We start from the raw sequence: 24,746 nt of genomic DNA on the forward strand, positions 1-24,746 counted from the left end.
TTTTCTTCTTCTTTTCTTTTTTTGTGTTTGTTATGTAGCTCTAGCTGGTCCTGAATTCACAGAGATTCACCCGCCTTTGTTCCTGCAGTGCTGGGATTAAAGGCATGCACCCCCACATCTGTTTACTGCTACTTCTTTATTTTACTTTTTCCTTTAGAGATATGATCTCATGTAACTCAAATTGGCCTCAGACTTGTTATGTGGCCAAGGATGACACTGAATTCCTAATCCCCTTGTCCCTGCTCTACCTGTATTGCTGAGAAGACAAGCTTGTGCTATCATGCCTGTGAAACATGATTATAAAAATCATATTTCTGGCTGGGCATGGTGGCGCACACCTTTAATCCCAGTACTTGGGAGGCAGGGGCAGGTGGATTTCTGAATTCAAGGCCAGCCTGGTCTACAGAGTGAGTTCCAGCATAGCCAGGGCTAAAAAAAAACGTATTTCTGGGGCTGGAGAGATGGCTCAGTTGGTTAAAAGCACAGACTGCTCTTCCAGAGGTCCAGAGTTCAATTCTTAGCAACCACAGGGTGGCTCACAACCATCTGTAATGGGATCCGATGCCCTCTTCTGGTGTGTGTGCCTGAAGACAGCCACAGTGTACTCGTATAAATAAAATAAATAAATCTTAAAAAAATTATATTTCTGATAAAATAAAATTTCATTCATTTAGGACCTTCTCTTTTACACCCATCAGCACCAATACACTTTTATTTATCTGTGTGAGAATGTGTACCTTAGAGCAAAACCTGTAGGGGTTGAATCTCTGATTTCACTGTGTGGAGGAGGAGGAGGAAGAAGAGAGGAAAGGAAAGATGAACACATACATACACACACACACACACACACACACACGGCAGAGTTCTTTCAAAAAGAATCCTTAAGTCCTAAAGAGGATTTACATCTCTCCCAAGGTTCTGAAAACAGTGACCTGTGCCACCTAACAAGTAAATATAAGGATCAATATAATGGTACATGCCTATTGGTCCTTAGGAAGGCTGCTAATTGCAAATCAGTTATTATTGTTTTTAGATCTTTTCAGTGGACAAGGCTACAAAAATACACCATTTAGAAAAAGAAAATCATCATGATTTCATTTTAATATTTTGGATTCATATTTAAGATTTCCAGGTGTGATCATTAGCCTTGTCAGTTTGACAAAACTTAGGAAAAGTCTTAATGAGGCAATGTCTACATTTTTTAGCCAGTGGTCATGTTGAACTGTATAAAGTGAATTAATTATTGAACTGTATAAAGTGAATTAATTAATCAAGCTGAGCATAAGAAAGCAATCATGTGAGTCTGCATGCCTTCCTTCTTTCCTTCCTTTCTACTCTTGACTATGGTGATGTGACCAGCCACTTCATGCTCTATGCTGCACCCTCTCCACAATGATGGAAACTGGCTGAAACTGAAGTTAAAAATCAATGCTTTCTCCCCTACCTTGTGTTTTGTCAGGACATCTTACCATAGCAATAAAAATGACACTAGAACAAGTGGTTAGTAGTCTTCTCCACTGAAAGGAACCAAGGTTCCCTCCCTATGTTAGGAGATGGAAAATGGAGTACAGCCAAAACCATTCCTCCTGAGAAGGAACTGTTGGCATCTATAAGGATCTGGACAGTTGTTTTTTATACACACAACAGTTTCCCTAAATGACAAGAATATCTTACTACACCTTAACTGCTAAGAGTCTGTTTTATTCTGGCGACCTGTTTTCCTTTTGGGAATCTGGAATTTGAATACTTGTGTGATAACTCACCCTCGGCACTGAGTGTCTAATGAGGCTCTGTGACAGCATTTGGTATGTGCTGTCGCATTCACTGCTGTGGGAGTAAATGTGCCTTGTGAGATTTCACAGGGAAGGGACTCTGGCTTCCTCCATGGATCTTTTGATGATGTTGCTTCATATCCATTTGCTTTAATAAATCTTAGCTGTAAGTATGGCTGTATACTGAGTCCCGTGAGTTTGTTTTCTTTAATGTTACATATTGATCGGTTCAAGCTACATAAATCATATTCTCAAGTGTGGGTAAATATCTAGGCTGATAAACACCAATGCAAGCTAAAACTATAAACAATAAAAACAATATTAAGAAAAGCAAGCCGGGCCTGGCGTGGTGGCGCACGCCTTTAATCCCAGCACTCAGGATTTCTGAGTTCGAGGCCAGCCTGGTCTACAAAGTGAGTTCTAGGACAGCCTAGGCTATACAGAGAAACCCTGTCTCGAAAAACAAACAAACAAACAAACAAACAAACAAACACAACAACAAAAAAAAGAAAATCAAGAACATTGATCATTTTCAGCAAAAAAAAGTACTAAAGTAAATATATACAAAAAAGGAAAATATATTCATTAAAAGAACAAAAGGGAGGGGCTATCACTCGGTGGTGCAGTAAGTACTTCACGAGCTTGTATGAGGGACTGATGCGTGAAGGACAGAGTGATTTCAGAGCTCCCTCGAGTATTTAAATGTCCGCTCAAAGTGTAAATACTTTAGTATAGAATAGCTCTAAGCCTTGCTTTCTTTGTGTTGAGTCCCCTTCTCTAACCAAGAAAAGGAGCTTAAAAGAGTATATAACCAGGGCTAAAGAGATGGTTCGATGGCAGCAGGGCCGGAGAAATGAATGGTTCAGTGGTCCAGAGTTCAATCCCATCAACCACATGGTAGCTCACAACCATCTGTGGTGGGATCCATTGCCTTCTTCTGCTGTGTCTGAAGACAGATACAGTGTCTTCATATAAATATATCTTTTTTAAAAAGTATATAAACCCTTTCATTTATTTACCTTCACTGGGGTCTGCAGGAATCTCACTTGCTTCTGGCCTTGGCTGGTCATCTGTACTGTGTTCTCCTTCTGGTTGAATCTGAGATAAAACATCAGGTTGATTCATGGCATAATCTAGAAGAGGAAAAGTGGAAAGTAGGCATGACAAAGAGATAAATGAGTATGACAACAACTGCCATCAAGGCAGCTGAATGTTTGAGGTCCACAGTCAGGGGTATTAATTTCTTTTAGATCCTGTATCACTGCTTCCCATCTATCCACTTCCAACTATTTACAACAGCTACTCAAGGAAGCAGGTAAAAGAAATGTAATGTATAGGAAATGAACATAATAAGTTAGTTCTGTCCTTCTTCAGCTTGAAACCAGATTCTGCAGTGTATGAGAATATTGAGAATGAGGACACTGGGGGAAAAAAGAAAAGTGTTTGATTCCTCATGGGACTGTGGCACCTCATTCAAAAGGTGCTCACTCAGCCTCACCCATGGAGATGAGAGACTCGTAGTTGCCCTTCATGATATTCTTGTAAAGTTCCTTTTGCCATTCTTCTAATTTTTCCCACTCTGGGGTGGAAAAGTAGATGGAGACGTCATCGAAGGCCACAGGCACCTAAAATAACAATCACAGTTAGCTAGTCCCTCCCAGGCACCCAGGCACCCAATAACAATCACACAGTTAGCTAGTCCCTCCCAGGCACCCAGTCACCCAGTAACAATCACACAGTTAGCTAGTCCCTCCCAGGCACCCAGTCACCCAGTAACAATCACACAGTTAGCTAGTCCCTCCCAGGCACCCAGTCACCCAATAACAATCACACAGTTAGCTAGTCCCTCCCAGGCACCAAGTCACCCAATAAAGCCCTTCCTCCATTCATTAGCTGTTTTACTTCATTCTTACAACCTAAAGGGAGGTCAATAAGTATTCTAGGGCCAGTGAGATGGCTCAGTGGGTAAAAGCACTTGCCACCCAGCCTTGTAACGTAAGAGAAGTGCCTTCTCCTAGTACCTTTACACATGTGCTGTGGTGCACCACACACATACACACACACACACACACACAAAACAGATATAATTTTAAAAATATATTCTAAGCCAGGCATGCAGCATCCACCTTTAATCCCAGAATTTGGGAGGCAGAGACAGGAGGATCTCTGAGTTCAAGGCCATCTTGGTCTACAGAGTGAGTTCCAGGACATCAGGACTACAGAGAAAACCTGTCTTCACAAAACACAAAAACTTTAAATAGCTTATGCTGTTCTTTGAGTCTTTAAATACTATTTTTATTAATTGAGAATTTTATACAATCTATTTTAATCATATTTATCCCCCAACTCCTCACAGATCCATCCCTACCATCCTACATGCACAACTTGTATGTTTGCTCTCCCCATCCCCCTCTCTCAAAGCCATTACTTCTAATTTGTGTTGCTCAAATATTCTTGGGTGTGGAGCCTACTTGGAAGCATGGTTGACCTACCAAGAGTCATTCTCTTTCTTTTAATGTTTCACTTGTTAATAACAAAACCCTAAAGCCCTGATGCAAACACAAAATAATATGAACCAGAAACCTTTCTGAAGCACATTTGGCTGGGTTTTTTGGTTTTGTTTTTTTCCCCTTTGGATTTTTGATACAGGGTTTCTCTGTATAGCCCTGGCTGTCCTGGAAATCACTCTGTAGACAAGGCCTCGAACTCAGAAATCCTCCTGCCTCTACCTCTCAAATGCTGGAATTAAAGGTATGAGCCACCACTGCCCAGTTGGCTATTTTATAAACAGTGTAAAAGCATCTCAGTGCTACACATTAAAACTTCAGGCTGTACTATCATGTCACCTGTTTTGATCTGCCATTCCTCAAAAACATCATTCTTTAAAATATCTGATTTCTGGGGCTGGTGAGATGGCTCAGTGGTTAAGAGTGCCGACTGCTCTTCCAAAGGTCCAGAGTTCAAATCCCAGCAACCACATGGTAACCACATGGTGGCTCACAACCATCCATAATGAAATCTGATGCCCTATTCTGGAGTGTCTGAAGACAGCTACAGTGTAACTTACATATAATAAATAAATAAAATTTAAAAAAAATCTGATTTCTCTAGTTTTGTGCTTTCTCTAATTCTTCTAATCTTTTGCCAAGGAGATTTCCCCTTGATGCAGTTTCTCCTGCATATGGAAGACAAGGACATTCCTGTTGTGGGAAATATTTAAAAAATGAATCTGCCAACTCTCAGTGGGGCCAGGCCATGCTCAACAACTCTCTAGAGCTAGCCCCAGGTGATCTCACTCGCTCTGTCTCCCTACCCGCCAACTCACCAGCCCTGCAAGGCCACATGGCTCCCACCGGGCATCTCTCAGATGGGTCTGAGTTCCTCTTGCTTTCACGCAACACTCCATGCACCCCTGGTTACCCATCTCAACACCTAATTACCCGGTAGAATCAAGACTCTTAATGCTTAATTAGCCAATCAGATTTATATATCAATAATAACACAATTTATAAGATGCCAAAACAATAATTTCAGAGCCAAATGATGATAGAACTTTAACCCAATTATTCTAACCTTTTGATACTACCACGCCAGCCTCCATTCTGGTTCTCTCTCCTCTTAAGACCTCTCTCTGTGTGTCTCAACTCCTTGCTCCGCCTCCCTTCTGTCCAATCACAAGCCTCCCCTCCCACTGCCCTAATGTGACTGGACAGGGAAAGTCCTGAAACACATTCCATGCCTCATGACTAAAAGCCAATAAGACTATTTTAGAATAGCATAAATTGAACTAAAATTAAACTATAATCTATGTATCCCAAGTCTTTTTGAAGCTTTGCATATTCTTTCTTGCTGTTGCTTTTACAAACATCAATTTTATTCCATATTTGTTTTGTCTTTTAGTAACTACGTAAAATCTTCCTTTTCCTTTTCCTAAGAGTTATGTGGTTCAAAATGTCGTCTTAATCATAACCGTCACCTTTTGATGTCTGATACCACTTAGTTTTATGAACACATACCCACATAGTAACTGCACTTTGCTTGCATACTCTTGGCCTAGGGTGTAGGTTCAGTCGGTAGAATATTTACCTAGCATGTATAAAACGTCGGTTTCAATCCCAGAACTACATAAAACAGTTATGGTGGTACAGTCTTGTAATTCCAGCACTAAGGACGTAGAAGCAGAAAGTTCAAGCTCATTCCTATCTAATAACTTGGAGGTCAGCCTGTTGCATGTGAATATCTCAAAACAAACAAACAAACAAACAAACAACCACATATCTTTTTTAGGTAGGGGAGGAACAGGGCTTTTCATGTAGCCCTTGTGTCCCAGAACTCACTCTGTAGACCAGGCTAGCCTTGAACTCAGAGATTCACCTGCCTCTGCCTCCTGAATGCTGGATTAAAGGTGTGCGCCACCCCTGCTCAGCTTCACATTTTCTTTAATACATCTCGTCACTTGACAATACAACTTCATGTTTTACATAATTGTTGTACTTGGTCAACCCATGTACAAAAGCAAGTTTCTTCAGTGGGTGAAGATGCAGTGGAAGGACTCCCATTAGGTTTTTGCCTCTGTTCTTATTTACTAGATCTAGAAATAGAAAAGCTTTGATGTCAGCACCAGTCCCCACGGCCACTGAAATTCTTGCCATTTTCAAGAGCATGCAGAAGGAGCTCAGTAAGTACCTTTCAAGACTATCTGGGATTATTTTTGTAACGGTGTCTAGCTATATAGTTTAGGCTGGCGTCTAATTCTCCATCCTCATTCATTATCCTCTCTAATACTAAGATCCCAGGCATTTGCTATTCACTTGCCTAGGATTTTGATTTTTGAGTACATTTGCCTAATCTTTTCCTTTGCATGTCTTCCAAAGACCTACCCCTCTATCTTACTTTCTGCTTTCTACTCAGAATTCTCGTAGGGAAAAGAAGATTCAGGATGAGCCATTTGCTAACTTTATAGTCTTAAATGCAATGTTTTGTCTTTTTTTATTTTTCCTTCCCCAAAACAGGGTCTCACTATGTAGCTCTGGCTGTCCTGGAACTCACTATATAGACCAGACTGACCTTGAACTCATAGAGATCTGCCTGCCTCTGCCTCCCAAGTTCTGGGATTATAAGAGTGCACCATAACACCTGGCTTTGAATTTTTTAAAAGATTTATATTTATTTATGTGTATGTGTACATGAATACACGTGCCTTTGGAGGCCAGAAGAGGGTGCGAGATCCAGAAGCAGAATTCACAGGTGGTTGTGAGTCACACTGTGTGGGTGCTAGGAACTGATTTTACCTTGGGTCCTCTGAGAAGCAGCCAGTGCTCTTTTTTTTTTTTTTTTTTTTAATTATTCTGCTTCTATTTCTTTTTTTTTTAACTTTTTTTTTTTAGATTTATTTATTTACTATATGTAAGTACACTGTAGCTGTCTTCAGACACTCCAGAAGAGGGAGTCAGATCTTGTTAAGGGATGGTTGTGAGCCACCATGTGGTTGCTGGGATTTGAACTCCGGACCTTTGGAAGAACAGTCGGTTACCCACTGAGCTTCTCACCAGCCTGCAGCCAGTGCTCTTAAGCACAGAGTCATCTCACCAGCCCTCTAGTTCTTTTTTATGTGTCTTTCACTTTTTCCTTGAGGCTCTACAGTTTGTATTCATGAAAAGATTTTCTCTCCTAGTCCACTACAAGTCACTGCAATTTGTCTTCAGCTTGACTACCTGTTTCTTCTCGGATGGCATTCATTCAGCAAGTAAAGAAAGCAAGCATTCTGTGCTTTTCTTTGAACTATGGTATCTGTTTTTCTTTTGGTATCTTTATGATTTCTGGTTACATGTTCTCAGTTTGGCTTCTTATATTTTATTATCCCTGTTTCCTCCTCTTCCACTGTTTCCTTCAATATTTGGTTTGAGTTCAGCAGTTCATTCTCTAACTAAAAAAAAGATGTCACCTAAATCCACAAACCACCTATTTGCTGTTTTGGATCAGAATTTTCTTTTTCTTTTTTTTTTTTTTTTTCCATTTTCCATGCATTTTCCATTTTCTGTATTTCAATGTTTGCAACTTGTTGATGTTTAACTAACACTCTGAAGTTCCTCTCTGGCTAACTTTTTTTTTTTTTTTTTTTTTGGTTTTTCGAGACAGGGTTTCTCTGTGTAGCCCAGCTGTCCTGGAACTCCCTCTGTAGACCAGGCTGGCCTCGAACTCAGAGATCCGCCTGCCTCTGCCTCCTAAGTGCTGGGATTAAAGGCGTGCGCCACCACGCCCGGCTCTGGCTAACTCTTATGCCATTTTTAAAATCAACAATTTTTCTTCACATTGATCTTTCTCAGATTGCTTCCATACATCATGCTCCATTTTCATTTTCTCTAAATGACTAATCTGTTCTCAAATTCTAGTTTTGTTTTTCCTTTTGGGGGCAGGGTGGAGAGGAAGTCCTGAGTGATAGGAACCAGACTCTTAACATCTTTAGTTGCATGCCTAGCCTTTAACGCCTGAATCATCTCTCCGCCCTCAAATTTGTTCTCATTTGTAAAATTAAGTGCCACAATTTCTGATGAACTTCTTCTGTAGCACTTACTTTACATACTAATTCATGATCTGTTTTTACTTTCAGGAATGCAGGCTTTACTGTACTGCTAAGGCTGCTCTCAGACTCCTGAACTCAGGTGCACAGAACTGCCCTAAGCTACCTTTCCACTAAGAGGGCTGCATAGTATTCCTTAGCTGACTTGAGACCTTCATTATTTGACTATCCAGTTCATCCTGAATCTTATTCTTCTCTCTTTCCAGTTCATGTTGAGATCTTGCTACCTCCATTTTTTTGTATCTAGTTTGATTTTTTTTTTTTTAAAGTTCATGAGTCAATGGAATTCTTGTCCAATTTTATATGGTTTACTGGCTGACTTAAAGGATATTTTGTCTGACATTGCTAACTTTTGTTTCTTGTGATACCTGGTGTTAACCCTAGGGCTTTATATGTGCCACACAAATGCTGTACCGCTGAGCTACACTCCAATACTGTTTTGTAGCGTTTTTCTCCCAAGCAGTTAGCCTATAATTTAGCTGACACTTTTAGACATTAGAGAACAAACTCATTATTCTCATGGTCTTTGAAGGACTGTTTGGATTGTTTTTTACAGATGGAATATTTGTAGCCCAGTCTAATCTAGAACTTGCTTTGTAGCCAAGGATGGGCTTAAGACGATGTTCCTGTCTCTACCTCCCAAGTGTTAGATTCTAGGCCTGTGCCACCAAGCCCAGCCTCTTTGGGGGATTTTCTATTTGAACAGCAGAATTCTTTTTCAGCTCTTAATTCTGACACTTCAGCCTCTGGACATTCTACTTTCTAGAAGACTTAACAAGTTATTCCACTCTATTTTATTATTTATTTACTTAGTAATTGAGACAGAATCTCATACAGCCCAGACTGGCTTTAAACTCATGCCCCTAACCCCACCCCCAACTTCACCTCTCAAGTGCTAGAATGACAGGTAGATGTCACCATGCCCAGACCACTGGACTTTTTACTGTCTTTGGATTTGGTTTGGTTTTGTTGTATTACAAACCCACTGCTGACCTCAGGCTCTTACATGTGCTAGGTGAGGTACTCCACTTCTGAACTACATTGAGTCACTGGTGTCAAGATTCTGGCCGGGCGTGGTGGCACATGCCTTTAATCCCAGCATTTGGGAGGCAGAGGCAGGCAGATTTCTGAGTTGGAGGCCAGCCTGGTCTACAAAGTGAGTTCCAGGACAGCCAGGGCTATACAGAGAAACCCTGTCTCGAAAAAAAACAAACAAAAAAAAAAGCTTCCTTATTCAATAATGTTCCATTTGTTTTATTTATTATTTCAGATAAGGTCTCATTATATAGCCTGGCTGGCCTGGAACTCACTGTATATCTTAAGTTGGCCTGAAATTCATGATCCTCGTGTCTCAGCCTCCTGAGTATTGAGATTACAGGTCTATGTCACCATTCTTGACTTCATTAAGTAAATACTGGTATCTATTTAGCTGCCAAGTATTATCTGACATAATAGAAAAGATGTTGGAAGATGAAGAATTGACCTCTAGAGCTCTGCGCTTTGAGACTGTAGCCTCCCCCAGCCTTGAGTAGGCTGGTTCTGACCTTGCTGCCACTGTGAGTGAGACCACCTGGGATGGAGCCTTCAGACCTAGAAGGTTTTATTGTTCTGTCACCTGCCGCTGCACTGCTGCTCTGCTCCAAGACGCTGCTACCTGCTGAGAGGCTGAACCTGTCTTCCTGAGATACTCCTGAGATAGCTGACAACCTGTGGACTTGGCGACCTAGTGCAACAGCTCTGGCGGATAAGTGCTAACAACTTGGCAACAAAGCATCAAGAAGCAGGGGATACTTTGGGGCCTTGATCAGAAATCTGTCTTCTCTCACCTTTCCCCCCTTACAGCTCCGGCCTCCCACCCAGTTCGTGTGGCGGCAGGCGGCTACAGAGACCATTACTTACAGGCACCCAAAGTGTTCTTAATATCCACTACATACAAAGTTCTCCCTAAGCACCAAAACTAAAGTATGATTTCTGTTTTTAAAAAGGCATATGATCATACATAGTTGGTAACAGAGACAGGACATTTTACAAGCAGATTTCTAATAGAGGTGGGATGACTCTAAAAAAGATGGAATTTGGGTTTAGTCTCTGAGTTTGAGGATGGTCTATATAGTGAATTGCAGGCCTGCCAAGGATATATAATAAAATCCTGTTTCAATAAACCAAACAGAGAGAGTGAATGAAACAATGTCTCAAAATCTCTTAAGGAAGAAGTATTTTCACAGAAATCATAGAACTAGCTAAAAGAAGAATCTCATGTTAAATTATTATTCCTCTGCATTTTTGTTGTTTCCTTGTGTTTTGCTGTTTTGGATTTTGTAGATATGGTTTTGCCATTCTTGTACTCACAGCAATCCTTCTGCCTCAATCTCCTAAGCACTGGGATTACAGGTATATAATACTGTATTTGGCACTCCCACATTAAATTAAAGAGATTTCCTATATGAAGTATGCCTCCTATGCGCTTTTTCTTAATAAATTTGAGGATGTACTCCAGGAAACAAATGGGTAAAGATGTACACTGGTGCTAGAACACACTGCATGCCATAAAGGAATGAGTAGAGGTAGTCCTAGTACAAGACACGTACAGTAGGTCAAGAAAGCAATGAACCCAGATTAGATTTAAGATCTGAAGAGAAGCCAGAATATGAATCCAGGTCAGAAAAGGACACCAAGAAGTCCTAGAGAAAAGAGTAACAAATACACAACACTTTCAGACTTGAGAATACAGTAAACGTATTTAGTAGAAAAAGAACATCTCTACTAGAAGACATAAGAGCTATGACTTGGAGCCCTTAGAGAAACAGCTGCAAGGGGAAGAGGTAGCCCAGTAGTTAAGAGCACTGGCTGCTCTTCCAGAGGATCTAAGTTTGATTCCCAGCAACTATATAGCAGCTTGCAGTTATTTGTAACTCCAGTTCCAGGGGATCTAATGCCTTCTTCTGGTCCCCAACAGTCACCAAGCACAGTGAACAAACATATATACAGGCAAAACAACTGTACCCAAAATAATGATGATGATGATATTAGAAACAACTGCAATCTTAACACTGGTATTCTTAAACCTTTTAGTCTCTGCATCTTTTTAACCTCTTAAAATGTTCACAGACTTAAGACTAAGAAAATGGAGCAGCGTGTGAAGTGCTGATGTTTGTGACAAGCCTGACACTCTGAGATGGATTCCTGGAACAAGATGAAAGTGCACTGAGAGAAACAATGAGACTCTGCCTTAAAAACAAGGTGGAAGGAGAGAACTGACACCTGAGAAAGTCGTGTCCTGACCTCTACTCATGGGCTATGGCAAGCATGTGCCCCATGTGACAAAATGTAATTTTCAAAAAATACACTCATTAAAAATAAAGAAAGAAAGGAAGGAAGGAAGGAAGGAAGGAAGGGAGGGAGGGAGGGAGGGAGGGAGGGAGGGAGGGAGAAGACATTCATTAAAAGCAGGGCCTAGTACAATTGAGTTAAACACTCTACCAACAGAACCATATCTTTCAGTCCAAATTTTCAGTATGCTTTGATTAGAACTAAACACATTTTAATTTCATAATGAAATACCTGAAAGGAATTGTATTTTTTTAATATATGCTTTTGGAATTTAAGACAGTTAAATGTTATGTATTTCTCTAGGTATTTCACTAACTTAACTGCTAAATTAAAACTAAATTAGGGCCGGGCGTGGTGGCGCACGCCTTTAATCCCAGCACTTGGGAGGCAGAGGCAGGCGGATTTCTGAGTTCGAGGCCAGCCTGGTCTACAGAGTGAGTTCCAGGACAGCCAGGACTACACAGAGAAACCCTGTCTCGAAAAACCAAAAAAAAAAAAAAGAAAAAAAAAAAAAAACTAAATTAACTGCTATTCTATTAATAAAAACTAAATTTAAGTGATTACCAAAGGACATCTGAAGGGCCCAAAATATGCAAATAAAATACACAGTAGGAAGTACTATATCAAGACCCAGTTCTGCCTGCTTCTGCCTCTCAAATGTTAGGATTAAAAGGCATAAGCCTTTTCACTCTTTTTTTTTTTTTTTTTTTTTTTGAGGTAGTCTCAGTTAGCACAGGCTAGCTTTACACTTGCTGTATAGATAAGTCATTATAGATAATGACCTTAAACTCCTGATCTTCTCTCCATCTCTTGAGTGTTGGAATTGCATGTATGTGTTATCATATTCAGCGTTATATAGTGCCACAGCTTCATGCATGCTAGGCAATCTCTGGCAATTGAACAATATTTCTATCCAGTGTGTGTGTGTGTGTTTGGTATTTCTGTGTAGCTATGATTGGCCTGTTACTTATTAGTAGATCAGGCTGTCCTTGATCGTGCATAAAATTTTCTGCCTGAGCCTCCTGAATGCTGGGATTACAGGTATGTGTTTACCATGCCTGACTCTGGTTAAACTTCAAGCCTTCATTTCTTTGTACTTAATGAGACTCTAGCTAATACTCATGAAGAGAAGAATTTGAAATTTCCTTTGCTATGACACCTTGGATAACTCTGTATGATTTACTAAAGCTAGTAATGGTTATGTTCCCATCTCATACACCATACAATGTTAGGATTTTATAACAATAAAACACCATACTATAAGTAAAAACAACATGAATAATATATATTATATAAATTAATCATGTAAAAGGTATATATCTCTATATAGTGTACATATGTTTATAATATATACATCTGCTGCAGCATTAATAAATTCTCTCTGGAAAGATAAGGAGAAAAACAACGCTGGCTTCTGAGGAGTCCTAGAGTATATTCTAAGCTTCTACTCTCATCTTAAACAACTTTTTCTAAGTGCATATTATTCACCTGCATGTATGTGTTCCATATGCACACCTTGTACCTGTGGAAACCACAACAGACCCCCTAACTGGTTGTAAGCTTCCGTGTAAATGCTGGGAATAGAACCTGGGTCCTCTAGAAATGCAGCCAGTGTTCTCCAGCCCCTTACTTTTAATAGTTCTATACTTACACCTAAGAAAAAAAAGAAAGAAAGAAAAACAAAGAAACTCTAGTCCTATTATTCTTTTTCTGTTTACTCTACAACCATGGTATTCTGTCTTCTATCTCTATCTTGCCACTCGAACAAGTTAGGTTAAGATCTCCTCTGACAGCCATGTTGCCAGTCATGTTCACTGTCCTTATCTTTCTAGACCTTCCAGTGTGGTAACTGGCAAATCATAACTCTACTGGAAATGCTGTTTTCCACCTTAGCTCTGTGGCACCTCCTACTTTGCTGTTTGTTTTCCTACTGCCTCACCAGTGTATCCTGCTGAGGTTCCTCTGCTCACTCCTCCTTCTACCTCTGAAGCTTGAGCGCTTGTTATCCATGCTCACTAGAGCCATCTCCTCCATCTCATAACTAACAATACAATCTCCATGTCAGTGGCTCTTCACCCTTCCTTGAACTTCCTGAACCTAACACTGCCAAGGGTTCATTCCTTCTACCTCATGAAGTATTATGACGAAGCAAGACAGTGCAGAGGTTCCTCCATTTTATATTTTTACTGAAGTCATTCTAGGTTTAACTAGAATCTGATCTCCTTCCATAGAAAATGACCCAACTTTACTCTAGGAACCAAAGGTAAAAATGTCCTAGCTCACTATCCTAGCTTTCCTTAAAACTGCCTGATTGTAGAGAACCCCCTCCACTTAGCTTCTGTTAAAACTGCTTGCTACAAACTGGGTACTTCTGCAAAGCTCTCCTGGAGCTGCTGAGCCAAGATGCCAGGATGTAGTTTCTGCCTTTAAGAACATCCTGCCTGTGTTCTGGACAGTGGTTAGGGTGGGGTTAGGGGGTTCTTAGTGAGACCTTCTCAGGCATACATTTGGAAACAGAACACTAGAAAGCACCTATCTTTACCTTTATTAAATTATTTAAATGTGTTTTATGTGTTAATAGGTTTTTTTTCTTCAGGAAAATATGTAGAACAAGCAAAAATGTATTCAAGAAATAGTTGTAGACTCCAGGTATGGTGTCTATGCCTGCAATCCCATTACTTGAGAGGCTGAGGCAAGATTCTAAGTTGTGGACAGGTGTGGGCTACATATCAAAATCTTATGCCCCATAGATAGATAGATAGATAGATAGATAGATAGATAGATAGATAGATAGATAGATAGATATACACATATGGGGGAAAGAGAGAGAGAGAGAGAGAGAGAGAGAGAGAGAGAGAGAGAGCGAGCGAGCAAGCAAGCTTTGGGTTTCTTTTTTTTTCTTTTTCTTTTGTATTCCTGGCTGTCCCAGAACCACTATGTAGACCACGGTGTCCTTTAACGCACAAAGATCCTTCTCTGCTTCCAGAGTGCTAGGAATAAAGGCATGCCTACACCCAAAAAAATGTTTAAAAGAATTTTTAAAAGTCTGTGCCTATGAAAAAAATTATGAGTGAACAAGTATGTGTGGAAACTAGGCATATTACTGTCAAACAGTGATCATCCAAACTTCCTGTTTTCTAAACTAGTCCCTTCAGAAGACAGAGCACTAGCATCTCAGCATGCCTGTTCTATGACATCCTAGACTCACAGATGAACCTGCTTCTTGTAATAACCACTGACTCTAATCCCATACATAGTCTTCCCTCCAACTTTTCTCCAAAATTGTCAACAAAATTCAAATTGACTGACTTAAATGATATTGGACTCCCTTTTTCCACTGAGATTGTGACAGTTTAACAATGAGAGAAGTGACTCATACGCACGTAAAAGTGAAAGAAATTAAGGGGAAAAAATTCATTTGCCAGAGAGCCAACTCTGAATTAGAAAGAGTTTTCTCACTGGGAGTTTGACACTGTGAATGTGTACTGAGCCACTGGTGTCCCATGCCTGCAATGCTACCACGTGGGAGGTAGAGGCAGAAAATCAGCAGTTCAAGGCCAACCTGGGTTACAGTACTAACTCAAAATCAAAATAAATAAATAATAAAGAAAGATATCATTAACACAGTATAGTTCTCAAAGACAAACACAAAACCCCTTCACAGTTCCACTAACCTAAGAAATTTTAAGAGGAAATAGAAATATCTCAGTCACTGACTACTTCTTACTGCACGTGTCTGAGTGGGTCGTACAGCTGTAACCCAGAAGGAGGGTATTACCTTTGGGACATCTCCTTTAATACCTGGGGGCAGCCGCAGGATCCAGAAGTTCCTGTTTCTCAACAAGTTCTCCAAGTTCTCCAACCGCCGCTGAAGCAGCCCATACTCCTGCAGCAAGGTCCCCAGCACGGCCCACTTGCCATCCAGCTGGTTCCCAAGCTCTGCCACTGTCTTTTCACAGCTTGCTAGTTTCTTCTCTGCTGTCCCTGTCCTGCCTTCTAGGTGGAGGAGTCGCCGGCTGTGGACCTCCACTTTCCTCTCTATGGCCTGCACAGCAGCCACCACTGTCCACAGGGAAATGGCTGCCGTCTGCAGATGTGCCTCATTTGCTGCTGGAGGTGTAGGAAGAGGAAGGGGCTGCAGGGATGTAAGGCATTCCGAGTCCCATTCAGAAGTCTATGTGCAATGGAGAGATGGGGCAAGACATTGAGAATTAGAAGGAATCCACACTCTAAACTACAACCAAATAAGAACTACTTAACTCCCAGGCAGTGGTGGCACACACCTCTAACCCAGTATTTCTGAGGCAGAGGCAGGTGGAACTCAGTGAGTTCCAGGTCATCTGCTCTACGGAGCAAGTTCCAGGGCAGCCAGGGCTACACAAAGAAACTGTTGGTGGCGGGGGTGGGGTGGGGGTGGGGGACCACACACACACAAAACAAAATAGCTTTAGTGCATTTACAGTGCCTGTGTCCACCCTTGTTGCTCTGCCTGTTGATATCAAAAGCCAAGGAACTGTTTTGATGGTTCAAGGATGGGTTAGGAAGTGAATAATAGCTTCTTAAGGCTAGCCTGGTCCATCTGTTCTAATACAAGGCCCAGAAGTTGAAGTTGCTTATTGCCTTCTCTATCTCTGGAAAAGGCAAATGTACACAAGAATTCTCTGGTTTCACTGACCTCAGTGCTCTCTTACAAATCTCCTACACATTGATACGCTAGCCCTGTCTATCATTCAGTTTACACACTACAACTGTACCAAAATTTAACAAGCTAAGGGTGTCTAGACTAAAGAAAATATGACAACTACTTTCAAGTATTCAAGGGTTATGAAATAGAAGATAAAACAGGGTTGTTTAATCTTATACTCCAAGGACAGACTAGAAAAATACATGGAAAATTTCAGACTGGTAACAATGTTTGAATTAGATTCTTTCCAAGAAAGTCACAGGCTGTTTGTTCACTGTTGAATGTACTTTGAAACAAAGAGTATCATAAAAGCAAGAAATCTGTACAACAAATAGGATGTTAGTCTAAGCCTAATTCTCTGAACCTGATAAACCACTCTGGCCAGAGCCTTCCATTTTCACGTCATGCACTACCTTATTCTCATTTCATCTGGTCTCCAACCTGTTAATTATAACTGTAGCCCTATGATGAGTCCATGTGCTCCTGGCCTACCACCTGTACATGGCTTTGCTTTCTTCTCTGCTTGACCACTTCAGCCACTTTCAACCCCATGTCACTCCAGTCTCTAAGTCTCATTTGCTCAGCTGACTTTCTAATTTGAATGAGCTGAACTATGCACATTTTGTTTGTTTCTACAATCAGGTAGACCTAAAAAGAAAATTACACAACCACGTGAGATGCTGTCAGCATACACCAATGGTAAGTGCTCAAGTGGGGGCACTTGACGCTACCTAGTTAGTACCTTCCAGGCTTCTACAAACTCTCAAACTAATGTGAAACAATAACTAGAGAAGACCTGAGCAATCAGCCAGTGAGGCGGCTTAGCAGATAAAGGCACTTGCAGCAAACAAAGCCTGATTATCTGAGCTCAATCTCTGGGATCCAAATGTCAGAAGAAGAGCATCAAGTCCCCCAAGTTGTCCTCTGCACTGAGGAAACTGAGTTAGAAGAACTGCTGTTAAGTTTCAGTCCAGTCTGGCTATAGAGTGAGTACCAAGGCAGCAAGGACTACGGATAGCAAGACCTTAACCCCAAGTCCTGATCTGCACCCCCCTCCCCCAAATCTAGTTAAAATACATATTTTCATTCGGTGAGTGTGAAAAGGAGATGGTGTGCTTTAAGTGCATTCTTAGGTCATGGATGCTGCATCTACTGATTCAGGGAGCACACAGGGAGGGCAGAAACTTATCCAGATAGCACCCTTACTCTCCAGAGATGACGTGATATCTTACTGTAAGTAAACTGAAATAGGCCAGGTGGTAGTAGCACACACTGTTATTCCCAGCACTAGGAGGGCAGAGACAGGTGGAACTCTGTAAGTTCAAGGTCAGCCTGGTCTACTGAGAGAGTTCCAGGACAGTCAGGGATACATAGAAAAACCCTGTCTTCAGAAAAAATAGAAAAAGGAAATTAAAATAATTAGACCTAAACTCTTTTACCCCTCCCCACATCAAACCTATTAGAAAATGCTTTCTTTCTTTTTCAAAGAAAGATGTTTCATTTTATTTAAAGCAAGTCTCTCCATTTGAGCTCTGAATACCAGCCCTCCTAACTTACAAAGTACATTAAAAAGCAAAACAAAAACAAAACAAAAGACAACTGGTGCGATGGCACATGCATTTGATTCTAGCACTTACAGAGGCAGAAATACTTCTGTGAGTTCAAGCCAGCCTGATCTACACATTGGTCAGTTAGGGTTACATAGGTGAGACTCTGTCTCAAAAAGACCCAGTAGAAGTAGTAGTAGTGGTAATGGTGGTGTTGGTAGCAGCAGCAAAAAATTGTCAACAGTAATAAAAAGTTGTCAATGAAGTGCTCAACAGAAATGAGGCACCCACACCAGTGCCCAAATCCCAAGGCTCAGTGACCATTGTAGAAAAAGGGCAGCAAGACTCTGAGACCCGGGTTGTACTGGAGCCAAAGAGTTTCTTCTGGACATGGAAGGACTGCTGCACTCATGAACTCTTATCAGCTGTGGCCGCCTGCATGAAATCAAGCAAGTCAACACTATAGCATTGAAAGGGACAGGGGCATGAGCTCCCACTCATAACTGCAGAGTTACAGACAACTGAGAGCTTCTGGGGAAGGGAAAACCCAAGTTTTAAGGGTGTGGCCCCTTGTAAATCAACCACACTCCAGTGGATGGCCTACACCAAGGAGTATATGAGAAGTACCTCATGGGTCATTTTTTTAAAAAGGACACAAAACTGGGGACACTATGAGGGAGGGAGGAGTGAATCTGAGAGGAGTTAGGAACAGTAGGGTGAAATGATCAAAATGCATTCTATTAAATTTTCAAAGAATAAAAATATTTTTAAATCATTTAGATTAATTTATGTGTATCTGTATCCTGCCTTCCTGTAAATATGTGACAACATCTACATGCCCGGTGCCCTCGAGAGTCAGAAGAGGGCGTCAGATACTTTGGAACTAAAGTTACAGGTTGCTGTTAGCCACCATGTGAATGTTAGGAACCAAACCCAGGGCCCTCTGCAAGAGCAACTGGTACTTTTAACTGCTGAGCTATCTCCTCATAACCCCTAAAAAGATTTCTTAAAATTAAAATTAAAAATATAAGTATTTCCAAATTCTTCTTCATAAAACAGACTTGCCCTGGTCAGTACCATAGCCACTGAGTCCATGTGATTATTGAGGACTTTAAATGTGCTCAGTTCAATTGAGATGTGTTGTGTATAAAATCTCATTAGTAGTTTTATAATATTACTATTAAAATATTTTTATACTTTGGGCTAAATAACATTTCACTGAATTCACTGAAATTAATTCCCTCTTTCTTTTTACCTTTTAAAAAAAATTTTTCTTTCTTTCTTTCTTTCTTTTTTTAAAGACACACACTCTGGCTATTTGGCCAAGCATATACTAAAATTTCTGATTCTCCTATTTTAAACTCCTCTGTGAACCACCATGTTACCATCATGGTTTAACCTCCTAAACATGACTACTAGAGAACTAAAAGTATGTGACAGTTTTCGGCATATACCTATAGCATACACCATGGGCTCTACCATCTTTTTTAAGGGTTGGGGGGAAATTAAACTTGAAGGGTATTCCCCTCTACTCCGTTCCCCGCCCCTCCCCGCTGCTCCCCTGGTTTCTTCTTTCTTTTTTACTTCCTATCTACTCCTCTGCAGACCTGCCTGACTTCTGACTTATTTAAAAAGTCTCTTTGGGCTGACCAAAGGCTTCTTAGGTGGCAAACAAAAGCAATACTTTCCAGTCGGAACGTTCTGTTAAACGACCATCCCCTCTTCCTTAATGGCTGTGTGCAGGGACTGTGCCGGTTGTCCTGGTAGCCCTGGCATCTCTCTGGTGCATGCACGGCTGGGCCCACTGCAGGCCTGCAGCAAACAAGCACACGCACGACTGCACGACTGGCTAAGCCTGCGCTCGGTCGGCCTTCCAAGGTCCCCGCGGCGCCGCAGCCTGCCCGCCCGCCCGGGCGCGGGAGGCTGTCCGTCCTCACGCAGTCCATAAGGACACACCTTGGCTTTTACCTTCCCCGCCTCGCAGGTGACTGTCCTGCCGCACCTAGCAACGACAGCGCTCGCGGCTGTACAGAATGGCTGGTGGATTGCAAAACCCCCTCGAGCCCACTTCCCCGGTCCGCGGGCTGACGCGGAGCACCGCGGCGCGTGTAGGTTAGAAACTGCAGACCCTGGTCCCGCGGCGTCGCCCGGCGCTGCGGTCCGCGGTGGCCCTTCGGGGCAAGCGACAGCCGCAGACCCACGCGGGCCACAAGGCCCGCGGCCGTCCCCAGCTCCCTCGCCTCCCCCCCGAGGCCCGGGTGACAGAGACGCCCGTGCATCAGCGCCCTTACCGGAGCGGCGGTCGCCTCAGCCATGGCCCTCCGCTGCCCGGTCCTGTCCCGGGAGTCGCCACCACACGCAGGCCCGGCTGCTCAGTGCTCTCGGCAGACGGCGAGAAGCGGTCTCGCGTTGCTCGCTCTGACAGGACTCGCGCGGCAATCGGGCTTCCGGGGGCGCTGGGACGCAGAGGAGCTGAGTAGCCAGCAGCCTACGCCGCACCGGCTGCAGCCGCCCCTCAGCTGGCGCTTTGTGGGCAGTGAGTACTGCAGGCGCTCTGCCGGCCTAGACGCGCCCCCCTCCGGTCGGTCCTCCCGGGACAGCGCGCCCCCTGGCGGCCCCCGCATCCGGAGCGCCTTCCCAGAGGTCAGCTTCTGAGAAAGAGACCCAACCTATTGGGGTTTCCCATCCATCTGAAGAGACCCAGAAAATGCTAGATAGTTTAAGAGCCAGGGAGCGGTGTCCAGGCTGGACGATAGTGTAATCTGCTACCAGAGTGAGCTAGGTGGGAATGATGGAGTTGTATCGTTCGTAGAAATTACAAATATGACTTGTATTGGCACCAGAGATTCGGATTATTTTGATTATTGCCTCTCTTGGGCTTGGATGAGAAGTAGAATTTTTATAAAGATTTGTTTCTTTTAATTTTATATGTATAAATGTTTCTCTACACTTGGATGTCTAGTGCCTATGGAGGCCGGAATAGGATGCAGGATAACCTGGAACTGGAGCTACACACACAGTTGTGAGCCAAACCCAGATCCTCTGCCGAGCTCACTCACCAGCACTGACAAGTGGACTATTTGAGCCAACAGAAATAAAGCTTGTGGTTAGATTTGCTGGATCTGGACTAAGGACCAACAAAAGACAGAGTTGTGTGTTTAACAACTTGTGTGGCAGAAAGATAATCACACAGCCATAACTTTCCAGTATTTCTCTTCTTTCAAACATGTATGAACCAAAGTCTTCTCAAACATTTATTTCAGTAAATGAAATGAATCCATTCAATGCCCTCAACAGTAAAGTGTCTATAGTAACCCACAGTATAGGGATCTTCCTGCTGGGCCACTACCACTTGAGTGTACTGTGATTCTTAGAGTGTACATACAAAGCAATATCTTGTGTATACTTTGAGTCTACTTGAGCATGAACTGTGGTCATAGTTGGGAGTTAAAATTACCATTCTCTAAACTAGAACATCACTATAATGAAATGAACTAGAAAAAGAAGAAGGAAGAGGAGGAGAAAGAAGGAGAGAGACAGAGATAGAAATATTGACCTCAGAAAAATAATTAGTGATTTTATTATTAAAAGACATAATTTTTAAATGTGGCCTTCGGCCTGGCAGTGGTGATGCCCATCTTCAGTCCCAGCACTTGGGAGGCAGAGGCAGGTGAATCTGTATAAGTTTGAAGCCAGCTTGGTCTACAAAGTGAGTTCCAGGACAGCCAGGGCTACACAGAGAAACCCTGTCTCAAAAAAAAAAAAAGCCTTAGGAGGCAAGAATAAAGCCTGATATGATGGCACTTGCTTTTAATCCATGCACTAGGAAGCAGAGACAGGAAACTTTCTGTAAGTTTAAAGCCAGCCTGGACTCCACAGCAAGTTCCGGGTCATTCGGAGCTCTACAGTGGAACCCTGTTTTAAGGGGGTGGGGGACTAATTTCCAAACTCTCGGTTTCCCTCCCAGTTGTCAGATGCTCCCGTGGCTATGAAACATGAACATTTGTATGACTAGACAATCCTTAATCCTTTAACTTTCTGAGGCATGTAGCCCAGGTAGTGAAGGATGACTGTGACCTCCTGATCTTCCTGCCTCTACCTCCCAAAGGTTGGATAAGCAAGACACATTCAACTGAGCTCCACCAAGCATCAGGGCTAGCTCTGTTCAAAATAATGATGCCATCATCAAGCCGTTAAATGTTTTATCCTCTAAAACAGTGGTGTAGAGAGAATATCTTGTGTATTGTATGAATACATCACCTGTCAATTAAAAAGCCTATGGCCTTAAATAGGAGGTAGAACATCCAGGAGGCAGAAAGGATTTTGGGTATGAGATTTGTCCAGGACGACGTGATAAGGGATGCTTCTTCTGGTCTCCACCTCCTGCATTCACATGATGCACAGAAACTTACAAAACCTCACACACATAAATAAAAAATAAATCTGAAAACAAACAAATAGGACTGGAGAGGTGGCTCAGTGGTTAACAGCACTTGTTGCTTTTGCAGAGGACTTGGGTTCTATTCCCAACACCTACAAGATAGCAACAACCATCTGTAGCTCCAGTTCCAGAGGACCTGACATCCTTTTCTGGCCTCCAGGGACACTTCATACACATGAATACAGACATATAGGCAGGAAAACCAAGACCCATAAAATAAAAATGAGTATATCTTTTAAAGAGAGCCTTAAATATATCCTCATGTTACAACATATAATTGTAGTCCGGGGTTGACACCTCAGAAAAGTGAAAGCATATGCTTACCCAGAGACCTCCAGTGGTTGTTTGTATTGGCTTTTGTGCCAGCTAGAAAGTTGAAACAGCCAAAATGTCCCACAGAGGAGAATGGTTGCTTAAACTGGCAAGTTTATTTTTGCTTTTTTGTTTTTTTTTTTGTTTTTTGAGACAGAATTTCTCTGTATAGCCCTGGTTGTCCTGGAACTCACTCAGTAGACCAGTCTGGCCTTGGACTCAGAAAACCACCAGCTTCTGCCTCCTAAGTGCCTTTAAGCCCAGCACCCAGAAAGCAGAGGCAGGTGAATCTCTATGACTTTAAGACCAGCCTGGTCTGGATTGTGAGCTCCAGGCCAGTCAAAGCTAAAGATAGTGACTGTCTTGGGGTTGGGGCAGGAGAGAGCTGCAACATAATCTAATTGTCCCTGTAAGTATATTCTTTTTCTTTAACTAATACTTTGATGCCTGCCCATGTTGCTAGAATAAGACTCATTTTCTACTTGAGGAGTGGATTAAAGAGAAATCTGGGGGAAATTATACCTCGCTGCTTCTCAAACTCATTACTTCATCCTTGTACGATTAAGGCCACTTTTAATGGTAACAATTTAAAAGTAATCTCAGTCTAGCCTGAAGGTTTTATTCCCGTTTGGGGATTTATACTTAATTTTCTCAGAAGTATGAATAATAGTCAACTACTTGACATCAGAGAGAAGGGAATTCTTGACAGAGAGCAGGAACAATATAAGGTCAATTGTGGAAAAAGTTTTTAGGGACTGGAGGAGACATGGCTCAGTGGTTAAGAGCACAAACTCCTCTTGCAAACAGAGTTCAGTTCCCAGCAGCAAAGCTGCCTGTAACTTCAGGTGCTCCTCTGACCTCCTCAGCATAGCTGTAGCCATTTTGTTCCATGCTTGCCAGCTATTTCATATTGTTGCTGTAACATGTCTGCCAGTCGCTGACACAGAGAAGTGACTTGGCTTAGAGCAAGGACATCCTGACCACATACCCTGTTTTGTTCTCTTTGAATGGGCTGTATGAGGTTTGCAAATCTTAAGAAATTCCACAAAGCTTTATGTAGGACCCATCAAATCAAAGGTCAATAAGAACTGTTATGTCTAAAATAGCTTGAATCAGAGCTAACCACTGGTCAGCCCTTCCTGCACCTTCGTATGAGATCATTGTGGTTTTTGTCACTAACACTGAAGAATGCTACTAATAAGCCAAAAACTTATGACTATAATAATCATGTTCTCTTATCTTGATGTTCTGAAGTTCCTCTGTTAACCATCCTCCACCACCCCCTAACCTTACTCAGGACCAATCAACTTAAAGGATTATTATAGCTGATAATACTTTGCCTAGTAAGCCAACTGCTTCCCCCCTTACCCTTTAAGCTTTTGAACCTGGTTTTTCCGATAAAAAGTCTACCCTGAGAGTAGACTATTACCACAATTTGGTTTTTCCTTCTTGTGGTCCTGGATGTCCAGTATTATGGTGTGCATTCAATTAACTATTCTTGCTTAACTGAAATTGGTGTACAAAAGGTTTATGTGGCAATTTCCTGAACAGTATGCAGACATACTTGCAGGCAGTAAACAAACCCTACCCACAAAATTCTTAAAAATAAAGAAAAACAAACAAACAAGAACACCCCCCGCAAGACTGTTTGGCATGGTAGTACAGGCCTTTAATCACAGTACTAGGGAGGCAGAGGCAGGTGGATCGCTGAATTTAAGGCCAGTCTGGGATACATGGTTAAGAACAGCCAGAGTTACATAGTGAGCCCCTGCCTCAAGAAGGAAGAGGAAATCAGTTTTACTATAATTTAAATTCATTTTGATGGTGGGTTTTGGGTGGGGTGTGTGCTGGAGGGTAATGACATGTGGGAGTCAGAGAACGCATTGTAGAATGGTTTTCCTTTTTTCATCTCTACACTGATCTCTGGAATGAAATTGAGGTTGTCAGGCTATAGCAGCAAGTGTTTTGTCTACAGAGCTAACTCATCGGTCCCCAGTATGATATTTTCTAAGAGAAACCATTCAATTAGTAATATATATGTGTTCATGTTTCTCTGTGTAGCCCTGGCTGTCCTGGAACT

The 24,746-nt window shown here is 42.0% G+C and overlaps 1 protein-coding gene across 2 annotated transcripts in view; it reads right to left on the bottom strand.

Annotated features, from left to right (window-relative positions):
* Znf398 (zinc finger protein 398) overlaps positions 1 to 20,473 on the bottom strand; it is a 29,531-nt gene extending 9,058 nt beyond the window's left edge. Inside the window, exons 1-4 of one of the 2 annotated variants that reach the window (XM_021164622.3) lie at positions 20,205 to 20,473; positions 15,461 to 15,856; positions 3,271 to 3,397; positions 2,792 to 2,905 (exon numbers count right to left, since the gene is read on the bottom strand). In XM_021164622.3, coding sequence (XP_021020281.1) covers positions 2,792 to 2,905; positions 3,271 to 3,397; positions 15,461 to 15,856; positions 20,205 to 20,228 — 661 coding nt within the window. In that variant the 5' untranslated portion in view covers positions 20,229 to 20,473. The remainder of the gene's footprint in view (positions 1 to 2,791; positions 2,906 to 3,270; positions 3,398 to 15,460; positions 15,857 to 20,204) is intronic. The other variant, XM_029478935.2, reaches the window with a different exon arrangement.
* Positions 20,474 to 24,746: the final 4,273 nt, after the last annotated feature.

This window comes from Mus caroli, unplaced genomic scaffold, assembly GCF_978045245.1.
Source record: "Mus caroli unplaced genomic scaffold, Mus_caroli_1 scaffold_7, whole genome shotgun sequence".
Lineage (NCBI taxonomy): Eukaryota > Metazoa > Chordata > Mammalia > Rodentia > Muridae > Mus > Mus caroli.